The 12,053-nt window shown below is 39.6% G+C and overlaps 1 protein-coding gene across 2 annotated transcripts in view; it reads left to right on the top strand.

The window, feature by feature from the left end:
- The first annotated feature begins 11,352 nt into the window (after window positions 1-11,352).
- The window catches only part of LOC117434714 (zinc finger protein 385D-like), an 82,230-nt gene continuing 81,529 nt past the window's right edge, over window positions 11,353-12,053 (top strand). For both annotated transcript variants that reach the window (XM_034057337.3, XM_034057338.3), the window contains exon 1: window positions 11,353-11,425. In XM_034057337.3, the coding sequence (XP_033913228.3) occupies window positions 11,377-11,425 (49 nt within the window). In that variant the 5' untranslated portion in view covers window positions 11,353-11,376. The remainder of the gene's footprint in view (window positions 11,426-12,053) is intronic.

Consider the following 12,053-nt stretch of genomic DNA (forward strand, 5'->3'; position numbering starts at 1 on the left):
CAGAACCGCGAGAACGACTGGAGCTCGAAGCGGTTCTCTCTCGTAAGTGTTTTTTTTTTTTTTTCTTTTTCTTTGTCGAAGCTGTGTTTTTGTATAGCACACACCGCCACCCGGTGGAAGTAAGACAGGACCGCAGTTTAATGCTTCTTTCAAGGGCCAGCACCTCCTTTGTCCCGTCCTAGTCTCTGTGTCGGACAGTTTCCCCGAAACTGCGTGGCATTCACATGTGCCACGGTTTCAGTGAAGCAGGATGGCACAGCATGTGGAAAGGGTATCGTTTTATTACAACAACAACAACAAAAATACAAGGGTGAAAAATTATTAAAATTGTTAACTGTGCTAGTGACCCTTGCAATGATAATAATGAATTATTAATAGTGCGTAAAGCCGGCCCTGGAATGGGTCCTGGGATATAGCTAATGAGGAGTTAATTGAGGGAGAAATGAGACGCTGATCTCTGTGTAGTACAGTACTACAGATGACCTGAGGACCTTTGTACAGGAGACCCAGGCAGCCCCCATTGTTCAAAATGCCACTTGAACGTCTAAGCAATTATTTTCAATCGCTCTACAGTGGCACAGAAGCCAGGTTTCACCTCCGTTCAGAAAGGGCGTCGTTCTAATGTGCTGTACCAGTGTGGAGCATGCTGTAAGTACGCTAGGTTTTTTAATCCCATTTTTTTGATTTACCAGTATGCACAGTCTTACGCTGGTACTGAAATCCGTGCTGTTGTCATGTTGTATCTCAAGGTAATAGGGCACAGTGTAGGTCACATTCTCTCCACAAGGGTATACAGCAACACTGTTTACTTCCTGAAAATAAACTCGTCCCCATATAGAATGGACATGCATTACAGGTTTATATTCATTAAGCATTATGTAACGCATGTTAGACAACATAGAGTTAATGCATCTGTTTATGAACACTTGTTTGCAAGCGATTGCTTGTGACGTACCCAGACAGACCTAAAGCTCAGTTAGCTGCAGTGCATTATGAGCTCTCTTATATTGTTTTTAACTCTGTACAGCGCTCTGGGGTGTCATGGCATGAAAGGCGCTATATAAAAAAGAAATGTATAGTCTATTGCATTGTATTGCCTTGTGTACATATATTCGAACAATTTTGTAATCCGTTACTGTTTTTTTTTTTCATGTAGTCATCTCCACATGAGTTATCAGAAGCCAAAAATGTGTTGCGTGTATAAGTTGTACATATTTTGTTTGCTTCACCCTCTTTTGCTGAGCAATAAACCATTTCAAATAAAAGAAAAATATCACAAGCATGCTACAGGACTCCTTGTTTGTTTTAACGGTGTAGTGTAGCTCCAAATCACTCATACGCTGTGTGCATCATTTATTGTTTTTACACACGCACATGCACACGCACACAGAGACACACTACATCCTCCTCGTGTTAATTCGCTGGCTTGGCAACAATTTCATTTAAGTGACTGAATTATCTTTTTTTTTTTGGCTACAGGGATTTGAAAAAAAAAAAACTTGACATGCTATAAACGGAAATTCACAGGGGATAAATGGATTGTAGAAGAGCAGCTGTGTGTGAAAGGACAGCTGCCTGGCACAGGCCCCACCTGGCAAAGTGAGTCCGAAAAAAAGCAGGGGCAGCTCGGATTGGCAACCAATGGTGGTTGACTAAATGAAAATGGAAACGCAGTATCGGCAGCAGGGTTTTCAACCTGGGTTGAGTGGTGCGTGGAAACAAATTATTAGTGTACTTAAGAGACACTGGCATTTGGGTTGACGTTTTCTAGCCCTGATGTCTTTTAATTGTCTGACACAGGATTGTGAAACGATACTCCGTGTTCCGCTGCCTACTAAAAGAGACACTGCATTCAAAATGAGTTTATTTAAAAGACTGTGGCTGTGTCAAGAAGGACGCAAGACAAGGTCTCAAGGCTAAACTTTTTATTTGTTTTAGCGTTAATAATCGCTTTAACAAAACTGCTGTCAGCCGCAGCTCACGCTTCTACAAGTCGGCTTTCTCTTCTCTTTCTCTCTCTAGCTCTGTTCTCCTTTTCTCAGTCTGACCCCAGGATCCAGCTCTCAGCTCCTTATATAGGAGAGCTGGAGGGAGGCGGTGCCTGTTCCAACCAATCCAGAACGGACACCTCACCCTGCTGGAAGGTATATATATTGGCACAAACTCTTGGAAGAGAATGAAAAAAAACAAACACAAAAACAATCTCTGTTTTTCATTCAGAGAAAAGACTATTTTGTGAGATACACGCCGCGATCTGAAACGTATTTTATAATACTCTTTATTAGATTGGGAAAGACTTGGAGGCAATTCATGACACACTCTTATTTCAGCGTCCTCCGTGTATTTCTGCAGTACTGAAATCAGCAGTATCATGTTGTCCATTTGTCTTTCAACGTCCTTTCCACCTCGCTGCTGCTAGCTAGGCATGGTAACGGCGTGTGACAGCTTTGTCAACTCAGCATGTGCAACGCATTTCCAAATGCATCGCGGGTGCGTGCAGCAGCATTTTCAGCTGGTAAACATGTCTGCGGCATTACACGTCAATGAATTGAAGAAGAAGTAAAAAAAAGCCCTTTTTTCACTCTGGAAATCTGGTAACCCTAGTAGGCATGTCAAGTCATTTTACTTCACGTGACAAACACACTGGAAATCACCAGGGGGTGATTTTGTCAAGCACAGTGTTGTTCATTCCCGTCAGCAAAATCCTCATGCAGCCTGTTTATTAAACTGTAAACACCATTCATGGCTCCCAGTCATTTCAAGCAGAGGTCAAGCATGCTTGCCAACATTTGGAAACTGTTCAGCGGGATGCTCGTCCCCCAGGAGGGGGTTGGGTTATACGCAAAAATCACTCCATCATTTAATAATAGACGTCTTCCCTCAACTCAACACCACACGACCATCATGACAGTAAAAATAGACATGATGAAGCGTTCTTACCTTTGTATAAGTTAGTGATCAGCAGATGTGACGTTGACTGTCTTTGGGCGGGGCAATAAGAGGGGAGGGGAGTCCATAGGAGAGGTGGGAGGAGTCCACCTGACAGATGGGAGGAGTCACCATCCTAAGGGACAGTGTTAACATGCAGGATGATTTTTAATTAAAAGAAAATAACACAATACTGCTTTTGTCCATGACTTGGGAGGAATGTTAGTCTGGAAGTCTACCGTGCACGAGACAGTATCAGATGTACTGGAGTGATGTGAAATTAGGTGGCTTCATGATTTATGATGAATACTACCATATGCTTCCATCCGTTTATCTCCAGTACAACGCAATGCTGTTGTGTAAGCTAATGCTAAAGTGATAGAAGGTGCCATACATTGCATCCTGATGCAGAGCAGTCCTCTGTGTGTTCTTGCTGATGGCATTTAAATGTTGTTTTAAAGAACCATACGGTACGCTCCCACAGGACTGCCAAAAAGCACTTATAGTATTGAACCCCGCTCTATATTCCCATAGCGCAGCGTCATGTTGTCCCAAAATATATATTTTTTTATAGCGACACTGGCAGTTTACAAACGTGATGGGACCAACTATGATTACGCAAAACCGTGTATTATTTATTTATTTATTTGTTTGTTTGTTTGTTTGTTTAATCCCAGGTGGGGGACACTGCTGCTGTACCCTTGAGCAAGGTGCTTTACCTAGATTGCTCCAATAAAAACCCAACTGTATAAATGGGTAATTGTATGTAAAAATAATATCTTATAACAATTGTAAGTTGCCCTGGATAAGGGCGTCTGCTAAGAAATAAATAATAATAATAATAATAATAATAATAATAATAATAATAATAATAATAATAACCAGGAGATGTGCCCATTGAGACCAAGGCCTCGTTTACAAGGGGGTCCTGGAAAACAATTGCAATGCATAAAAAAGACCATTACAATGTACAAACAACAAAGGAATTAAAATAGAAAGATAACACATGTGGTTGAAACTTAATCGGCAGCACACGGAGGTCAAATAATAGAATAAATGAGACCTATACCTATTTATTAATGTGGACTGAAGGAGAAACATTGGCAGGAGGTTCTGAGCAACTCTCAAATACGATCTTTCAAACCAGAGAAAAAAAAAAGATGATCAGATTCCATCTTCATACTGTGATGGAAACAGTTCCATGTCTTCATCATTAGCTCCGCCAACGGCGATGCAGTAGTGGGTGGTTCAAAAGTCACTTGTTCAAAGATACTGTACACCATAGAAATGGCATATTACTGGAAAGAATAATTTGATGTAGTTTTTAATGACTACATTTTAGTATAGTTATCTTACTATTTATTATTTAAGTACAGTACGTATATTAATTAGTAGCTTTAAGTAATTTTGTATGGTTTAAATTGCAAGAAGCAAAAGGTAACAATCTTTTAAATTGTGTACTGTAAGGGGAACCACAGTACTATAGCTTTAAGGACTTAGCCGTAGAACAAAAAGCTATGTTCTGTTCTAGAACGTGTGTCATTTGAGAATGTCCAAATATAGAATAGATTCTGCAGCATTTTTCAATTGAGAATTTTCATTAGGACTGTGCCACCCTGAAGTCTTACTGCTGCATTTTCATTACAAAGGAAACAATAGTCTAGTGTGGTTCACAATGCGGCTTGTTTGAAAGTCACCTTAAAACATCATTCCCAAGGACCTGCATGTGCCATGCAGCATTTCCCTCAGGAGAGATCAGTTGACAGCCAATGCATAGTAATATTAATGAATGAACGTTTGTACTAAGCACTTTTCTGCCTGGTACGGTAATGACAAAATTGTGAAACAAACTAGTTCCCCTTCTTTTCCCCTTAAGACAACCCTTGTAGTATTTTTGAACAACAAAAAACACATACCATTATTATTATTATTATTATTATTATTATTATTATTATTATTATTATTATTATTATTATTATTATTATTGAAAAGTATGTTTAATGTAAAAATAACTCTATTTACATGTACAATAAAATGCTGCCATGAAACATCAGAATTAAGAAAGTGAAAGAAATACACTTCAAACCCCAGCCACAGCTGCAGTGATTCAGTGAGAGAAGAGGGGCTGTAATGCAATACATGTAAAAGTGAGTTTATTCTGGTGGGGAAGAAAAAAAAGCTATTTATGTAGCTGAAATGGAGGAGGCCTTCGTGACATTTTCCTAGCCCCGCAGGCAGACGTAACCTTCAGGAAAAATGCAAGAATCATTGAGCTGCTGCAGTTTTTAGACTGTGAAAACAAGGTGACCGCTGTGCATGTGTGTGTGTGTGTGTGTGTGTGTGTGTGCGAGGAACAGGGATAGCGCAGCGCAGGCGCATTGATAGGTAGGTAGGAATATTACCTTTATAAATAGTGTTGTTTGCAAAGTAAGAAAAGCTGTCCTTCCCTCACCTTTACAACCGAGTTCCAATCAATGGCAATTAACTGTCCGCACTGAGTGTTTTAAAAGCCGATTGGAAGAATATTTTCTTCTCCTCCGGGGGCGCTGACATTTTTGTTTGGTGCGCCAGCACCTCTGTAAAATATCAACGCTTGTGAAACTCTCAGTTTGTAAGTTAATTGCCGTCGAGTGGTACTCGGTTGTAAAGGTGAGGGAAGGACTGCTTTTCCTGCTTTTGAAATCGACACGCTAATGAATCGATTTATTGAATACCTGCCGTGAAAGAGTACGAGCGACAGCCCGACCCTATATAAATTGTACATTGTTAATCTCTCATTGGGACTGTTCAAGTGAGAAATGTTGAAAGGAACTTGGAACAAAAAAGTCTTCAGTCTTCTAGAAGTATTTTTCTGTGTAGGCCTTGAGAAGGTCTATTCAATGGGTCTACATACTGCTTTAAATCATTACAAGAAAACCAGTCTCTCTACCACAGTGTGTGTGAAAGTAAGTAAAATGGCCATTGTTTAAACCCATTGAACAAACTCCGTTGTTCACTATTTTTCAGACCATGCTTGTGGTGAAAGTATGTGTTGATCTGCTATTGGGTCAATTCACAAAACCTAATTGATCAATAGCATTTACAAAACCTTTATTATCTTGTTTCATAACTCTCTCACCCAGAACATCCCACTTGCATTTTCTTACCTGTTTAACATCTTATTCCATGTGTTTTGTATAATGCTCTAGTGTAATGTCTTCTTAGATCGCTTGCAAACACCTTTTTTTATTTTGAACCTTCTGACTCTCTTAAAAGCAGCACGTTCGATGCAAGGAGGTTTAGAAACGATCACTTGTGGTGCACAGGTGCGATTACTCCACGCTCTGCGATTTAGCACTGAGATTTTTCTAGTTAGCAACAGCTGCCACAGTCGCAGAAAGAGTGAAAAAGCTGAAAAATGATTCATTTGATATCCTTGCAGTTGCATGGATGATGTGTAATTCGTGCTGTTGGTGCAGCCAGTGCCTCCCTCCTTAGCAGACACGAACCCATTACATTACCGCAGTTCATCAAGCCATGTGTATCACAGGTTCAAATAAACAGTTACAATTACAATAAACCAGGGCATATTTTATAATGAACTCCCAATTTTTTTTTTTGAAAAGGAGAAAATAGTTTTCTGCTTTTCCCTTTCTCCAAAACTAGAAAATAAGTAATAAAATGCTTCGTCCCACTTGAGCGTTTTCAAGTTGGATTGGTTCTCGTTGGGTAGCACTGGTGTGGGATTTTCTCAATTTAAAAAAAATAGGAGTTTGTACAAAGTTTTACACTTCAGTCAGATTTGTTACTGCGCGGTTGCAAAATTACAAAGTTTAATAGCAAATACAGCTATGGTAAAAAAAACAAAAAAAACGATATGAACATAATTTCGATATTTTATTTAACATCAGGTAATCAAAGAAATGATATCGCAAATAGTCTACCGGAAGCCGCAATAGTAATATGGTATTTCATGTTAGATTTTGACATGTCACATTTTTACATTTTTGTCAGTTTTTATCGTTAAGTGCATGGAAAACTATGAAGCGGTGTGTAATACAGTATGTTAAAGCACATTATTCAGTGGGTTTCATTCGACAGTATCATGGAGAATTAGTTAATTGTGTAGGGTAATGAAAAATGATGGCCATAGCTATACCATTACTGATGAATAATTCATTTTCTGTTTTAAAAGTATTTGTTTAGCATTAAAATGATCCCTTTAAATGATAACAATAGGGAGTATTAGCACAGAGTTCCTGAATACAACTAATCTTCCAATTTACAGAATATATGATGTTTTTTGTACTGTATGAATCAGCAAACTTTTGTAAATATGTTAGTTTAATAAAAAAAGAATAATAATAAAAAGCTATATACTGTATTTCCACCCACGTTATGCCTGATTGGAATTCACAGCTGGTTTTGAGTTGTAACGAAATGATTATTCATTTGGAAACCATCAATTTGGGATTATAGCCTGTCAAGTGAAAGTGATTCTGTTCAGCTGCAGTACTGTGAATATTGATTTGCAATAGATTAAAAGAACAACATTTTTATACCAAACAGAAGTGGTTGACTAGCCTACACTGCTGGCTTTGGTTCTTTTAAATAAAAACACATTTTCACTTCTCTCCTGATCATTGTGCAGTTGTTGTTTTTGGAGTCTGATCACCCCTTATATAGATCACAGCTGGTATTTACAGCACTGGAAAATCCCTCTGTGTTGCATCAACCACCTATTTTTAGGGGTGCTTCTGAGATAATAAGGGGTTGATAACATCCATGCTGATTTCAAATACAATGCTATTGATTTCAAATTATTCCCAGGCTTGGTTTCAAAAGTGGAGAAGAAGGAGGCTGTTCAGTGCTGACGTTGTAATTGTGTAATTCGGATGTAATTACAATTTCAATGCAAATACAACATCAAAGGTCACAATGATCAAATGAGAAATGGCTTTGATCCCAGTTGCGCAGAAGGTAACGGGTTACTGTCTAATTAACCTGGCAATCAGATCAAAACAATTACACACAGGCTAGCGATAGAAGTTCCACTTTTGTCTCTGCGTTGTCCACATTGAAATGGGTGAACTGGACATTCCCCAGAGAAACAAAGACCATGTTTAATGTAATTAGATCCTTCATAAATGCACCGGACACCTTTTTAATTCGGGTCTATAGCTATGAAAGATGTACTAAAGCAAGGGAGAATTCGAGTCAATGTATGATAACAACTTGTAACGCAGCCAATGACCTTGAAATGCTGCAACATCTCTACCAGCATCGTATTACTTTAGATTTGTCAGTCATGTACAAATATCACTGGGCGCCTGGCCGGTAGGGTGCGCTGTAGCACAGTGAGGAGAAACATCCCCTTCTGGGTTTGCATCCCTAACCCGCGGGAGAGCCAGAGCCAATCCAGCACTCCCTACAGAATCCCCAGTGGAGACCGGCGACTCGGCACAGCCCGGATGTGAACCAGCGCTCCCCTGACTGCATGACTCATCCTGCACACCACGAGACCATGCTTTTACCAGGGGAGCCACTTGGGGACCCCTAGCACTCTGTTTTTTAAAACAGTTTGTGAATTTGCAGCCTTCGTAATATTCACAGCAAATCTGAATGTCTGATTTCACCAGTTTTCACTTGAGCTGTTAGAATGATCTATTTCTGTCTGCAGATGTGCATGCATGTAGCAGTGAAGTGAAGCGCATTTTTTGCAAATGGATGAAGGAATAAAAAAATATTTTAAAAAACTACTGGTAATGGCTCCACGTTACTGTGGCAACCAGGTGAGCTGACTTGAAATACTGAAGAGTCATTTTGTAGATTTATTATATAGTAACCCAGAGAGTCTTACAGATAAAGTGCTCCCAGGAGCCTCATGAAAAGCACTCAATTTTCTATGAAATTATGCAATTTTTATGGTGGATTTTAATAGAGAGAGAGAGAGAGAGAGAGAGAGAGAGAGAGAGAGAGAGAGAGAGAGAGAGAGAGAGAGAGAGAGAGAGAGAGAGAGATTGTGCTATACTGGATTAATAAATTCCCACAGTGTCTTATTTTCTTACTCCAGGAAGCTTAGCGTGGCACTCAATCAACAAGTGACTCTGTAAAAGGCAATAATGGAGTTTCCTTAGACAAAGTAAGGCAGAGTGTTGTCTCCAAGCACACAGGATGAGCCATGTAGCTACAGCTATCCTATGGCAAGAGTTTTGATATTCATTTTTTTTTTGCATCCTGTCTGTGCCGTTCTTTACAGGCAGCGTCAAATAGGCCCTGGCGCTCCAGCGGGTTAGAGAGACAAAATCGTCAACGGTTGAGTCATCTCACCGCACTGCAGCGACCTCTAGTGAGCTCAAGCAGGGCTGCTCTTAGTGCCCCAGGGGTCAAAGGCATCCGCTCTTGGGTGTAAAGATTGGAGGACACCCCCTGATCTTCATTTCTCCTGAGCTGTTGTGGGGAGTTGCTGCGGTGAGGGAATGTCATTATTTACGCTGCAAAGACCTGAACATTGGTTGAAGGTCTAATATCTTGTGTTTTGCTGCCGTGCTCACTAATTTCCAAGACGTGGTGCTATGAAATTACACTTACTGTACTTGGGAATAAATCCGAGAAGCATAGACTCAAAATGCAATCCAGCTATTAATAATTAAAGGTGATTGATCCTTCTAATTATTCATAAGATCGAAGCTCAGCATTGTAAGATGTAAAGTGTATTGTGGGATGATTGGCTGTTTGGCCCAGAGTCTCGCTTTCTGGACCGATAGGAGCCGCCCTTGTTTGAGGTGCGACCTCCGACGTGGGTCAGAGGTCACCAAGGCCAGGTGATGGAGGACCATCGACCCCCAGAAGGGCGCTACAGTTGCAAAGGGGGAGGTGGAGGAGAAAGACTTGCGGAGCAAGTAGTGGAAGGTGAGCCTGGACTATATAGGTTAGGGAACCAATAGGGTTAGGGTAGCAAGCTGAGCCCCGCCCCTAGAACTATAGGACAAGCCTGTAGCATAAGATATTTTGCTGGTGATGTTTTTCTTTTAATCTCTAGAGAGGATGTTCAGGATGCGATCTGAACCTCACTGCCTTCATTAGAGCCTTTTAAATCCTTTTTTTTTTATTTAAATGCTTCAGAACTTTAAAATGACTGCTTCTTTCTAATATTTTACCCTAGAGTGAATTCATAATCTCAAGGTAAAATTCACAAGAAATGAACCCCTTGTGTTTATCAAATGCTTATGTTTTGTATCGTACAGTAGTCTGAAAGGGAGAATGCTAGCAGATGGACATTTGCGTTGAAGGAACGGTGGCTGCGTGTGCAGCTTCCATTCCAGGCACACGTTTATTTGACTGTCAGCACTGTCTAGAAAAAGTTTGCAGCGGTACTTCAGAGTTGGAGCGTGATCGTTATGACGTAACTCATTGTGACGTTACGCTTCAGTTGGCTGGGCTGCTTTGATGTCTTTTATTCATTGAAACAGCATTTTATGAGAAAATACAGTGACCATCATATTATTGCTTTTGTGATTAGTTCTAGTTGTAGTAGTAGTAGTAGCCTAATATGAAAAATGTTGTTATTATTATTATTATTATTATTATTATTATTATTATTATTATTTATTTATTTATTTATTTATTTATTTATTTATTGCTATACAGTCTTGTGCTATATATTATGCAAGCAAGCCCCTTTTTCGGATTTGTCTGTGATAGCACAGTGTAGGGCTGTTTAATTCAATTAATATACGGTCTAACAAGTTTAGATTGAAGCGTCCCCAACGGGGCACCTGCTGCGCCGTCCAACTCAGCTGTGTTTATATTTCACGACGAGTGGCAGATACCGCTGGAATTTTAATTTGTAATCTGATGAGAATATGCACGCCACATCATACAATTACAAACAGCTCTGACATATGCCATGCAATTATTACATTGTTAAAAGTACGTTTTTCTTGAAATGTGTGCAACTTCACACGTATCTCACATCGCTGGCTTGAATAAAAATAGGAGACAACGCAAATGATTTCCATTTCCCCATTGAATAACCGTTGTTTCTATACAAATAAAGGCAGACAAAATACAAGGATGTTGCCTGTTTAAGAATGCATATGAACTACATGCTGTTGTAGAAGTATAAAAATAATCGCAAGCAAGAAACGTGAGAGGAAATTGACATTTTATGTATACACTTTTGCATACATATATTTTTTTCTTTCCAACATTGCAATACTTGACTACAGACTTAGCTGTTGGGAACCAAACCTCAAAACTACTGCATAGCAATTTAAAAAAATGCACGTTACCCGGAACAGGTGGGCTGCCCCGTGGAAACTCGGGCTTCTTTTAAAACCACGCGCAATCAAATCCCTGGTAGTGCGCGTCACCGTGGAACGAGGGGCTGTGCGCGTACCCGGTGTCCAGAAGCGCGGCCCCGCTCCGCTAAAGAAACCCTGTTGTATCTCAGCGCAAGGAGAGAGGATGTTGGAAACTGACGACTGCGGAGGTAGCCGGGGACAAAACGCGACAGGTAGGCGTGAAATATTTAATAACTTAACTGCAGCGCGATTAGATGCTTTTTAAAAGAATGTGTTTTAAACAAAATGAGAAGTCTCTGTTAAATTATGAATGCATGTTTGTAACACGTAGATAATACAGAATTGGTTGGCATGATAGAAACTAAATTACATCAGTGTTAGATACATATTTTGCAAATATTTATATTGTGCTACATGGTTTGCACAGTTGGTAAAGCAAGCTTCTTTTTTTTTTTTTTTTTACTAGCTTTGATATATCGTTTGAGCATCACCGATTTTAGGTAACGCTTGACAAGTTTGGGAACATATTAAATGAAGCAGGCTTACCATTACAAAAAATGCTCAATTTCTTTAAGATTGTGTTCTGCAAATGTTTATATGCAACAAGAAGCCTAATGCAACATTTTGGGAGGCTAAAACTTTATTCTCACTATAACTTTATTATGTTCACTTTTTTAAACAAAGTACATTAATATATAAGGTGCCATGAAAGAGCGGATATTTTAATAGCGTTATTTTATTATTGTAATTTTGAAGTTTTTAAAATTGGTATGATGATGATAGCCAGTAATGATCCTGCAAACAGCTGTCTCGACGCCGCCACTGTGAAATTAACGCGGT

This window comes from Acipenser ruthenus, chromosome 28 (assembly GCF_902713425.1).
Source record: "Acipenser ruthenus chromosome 28, fAciRut3.2 maternal haplotype, whole genome shotgun sequence".
NCBI lineage: Eukaryota > Metazoa > Chordata > Actinopteri > Acipenseriformes > Acipenseridae > Acipenser > Acipenser ruthenus.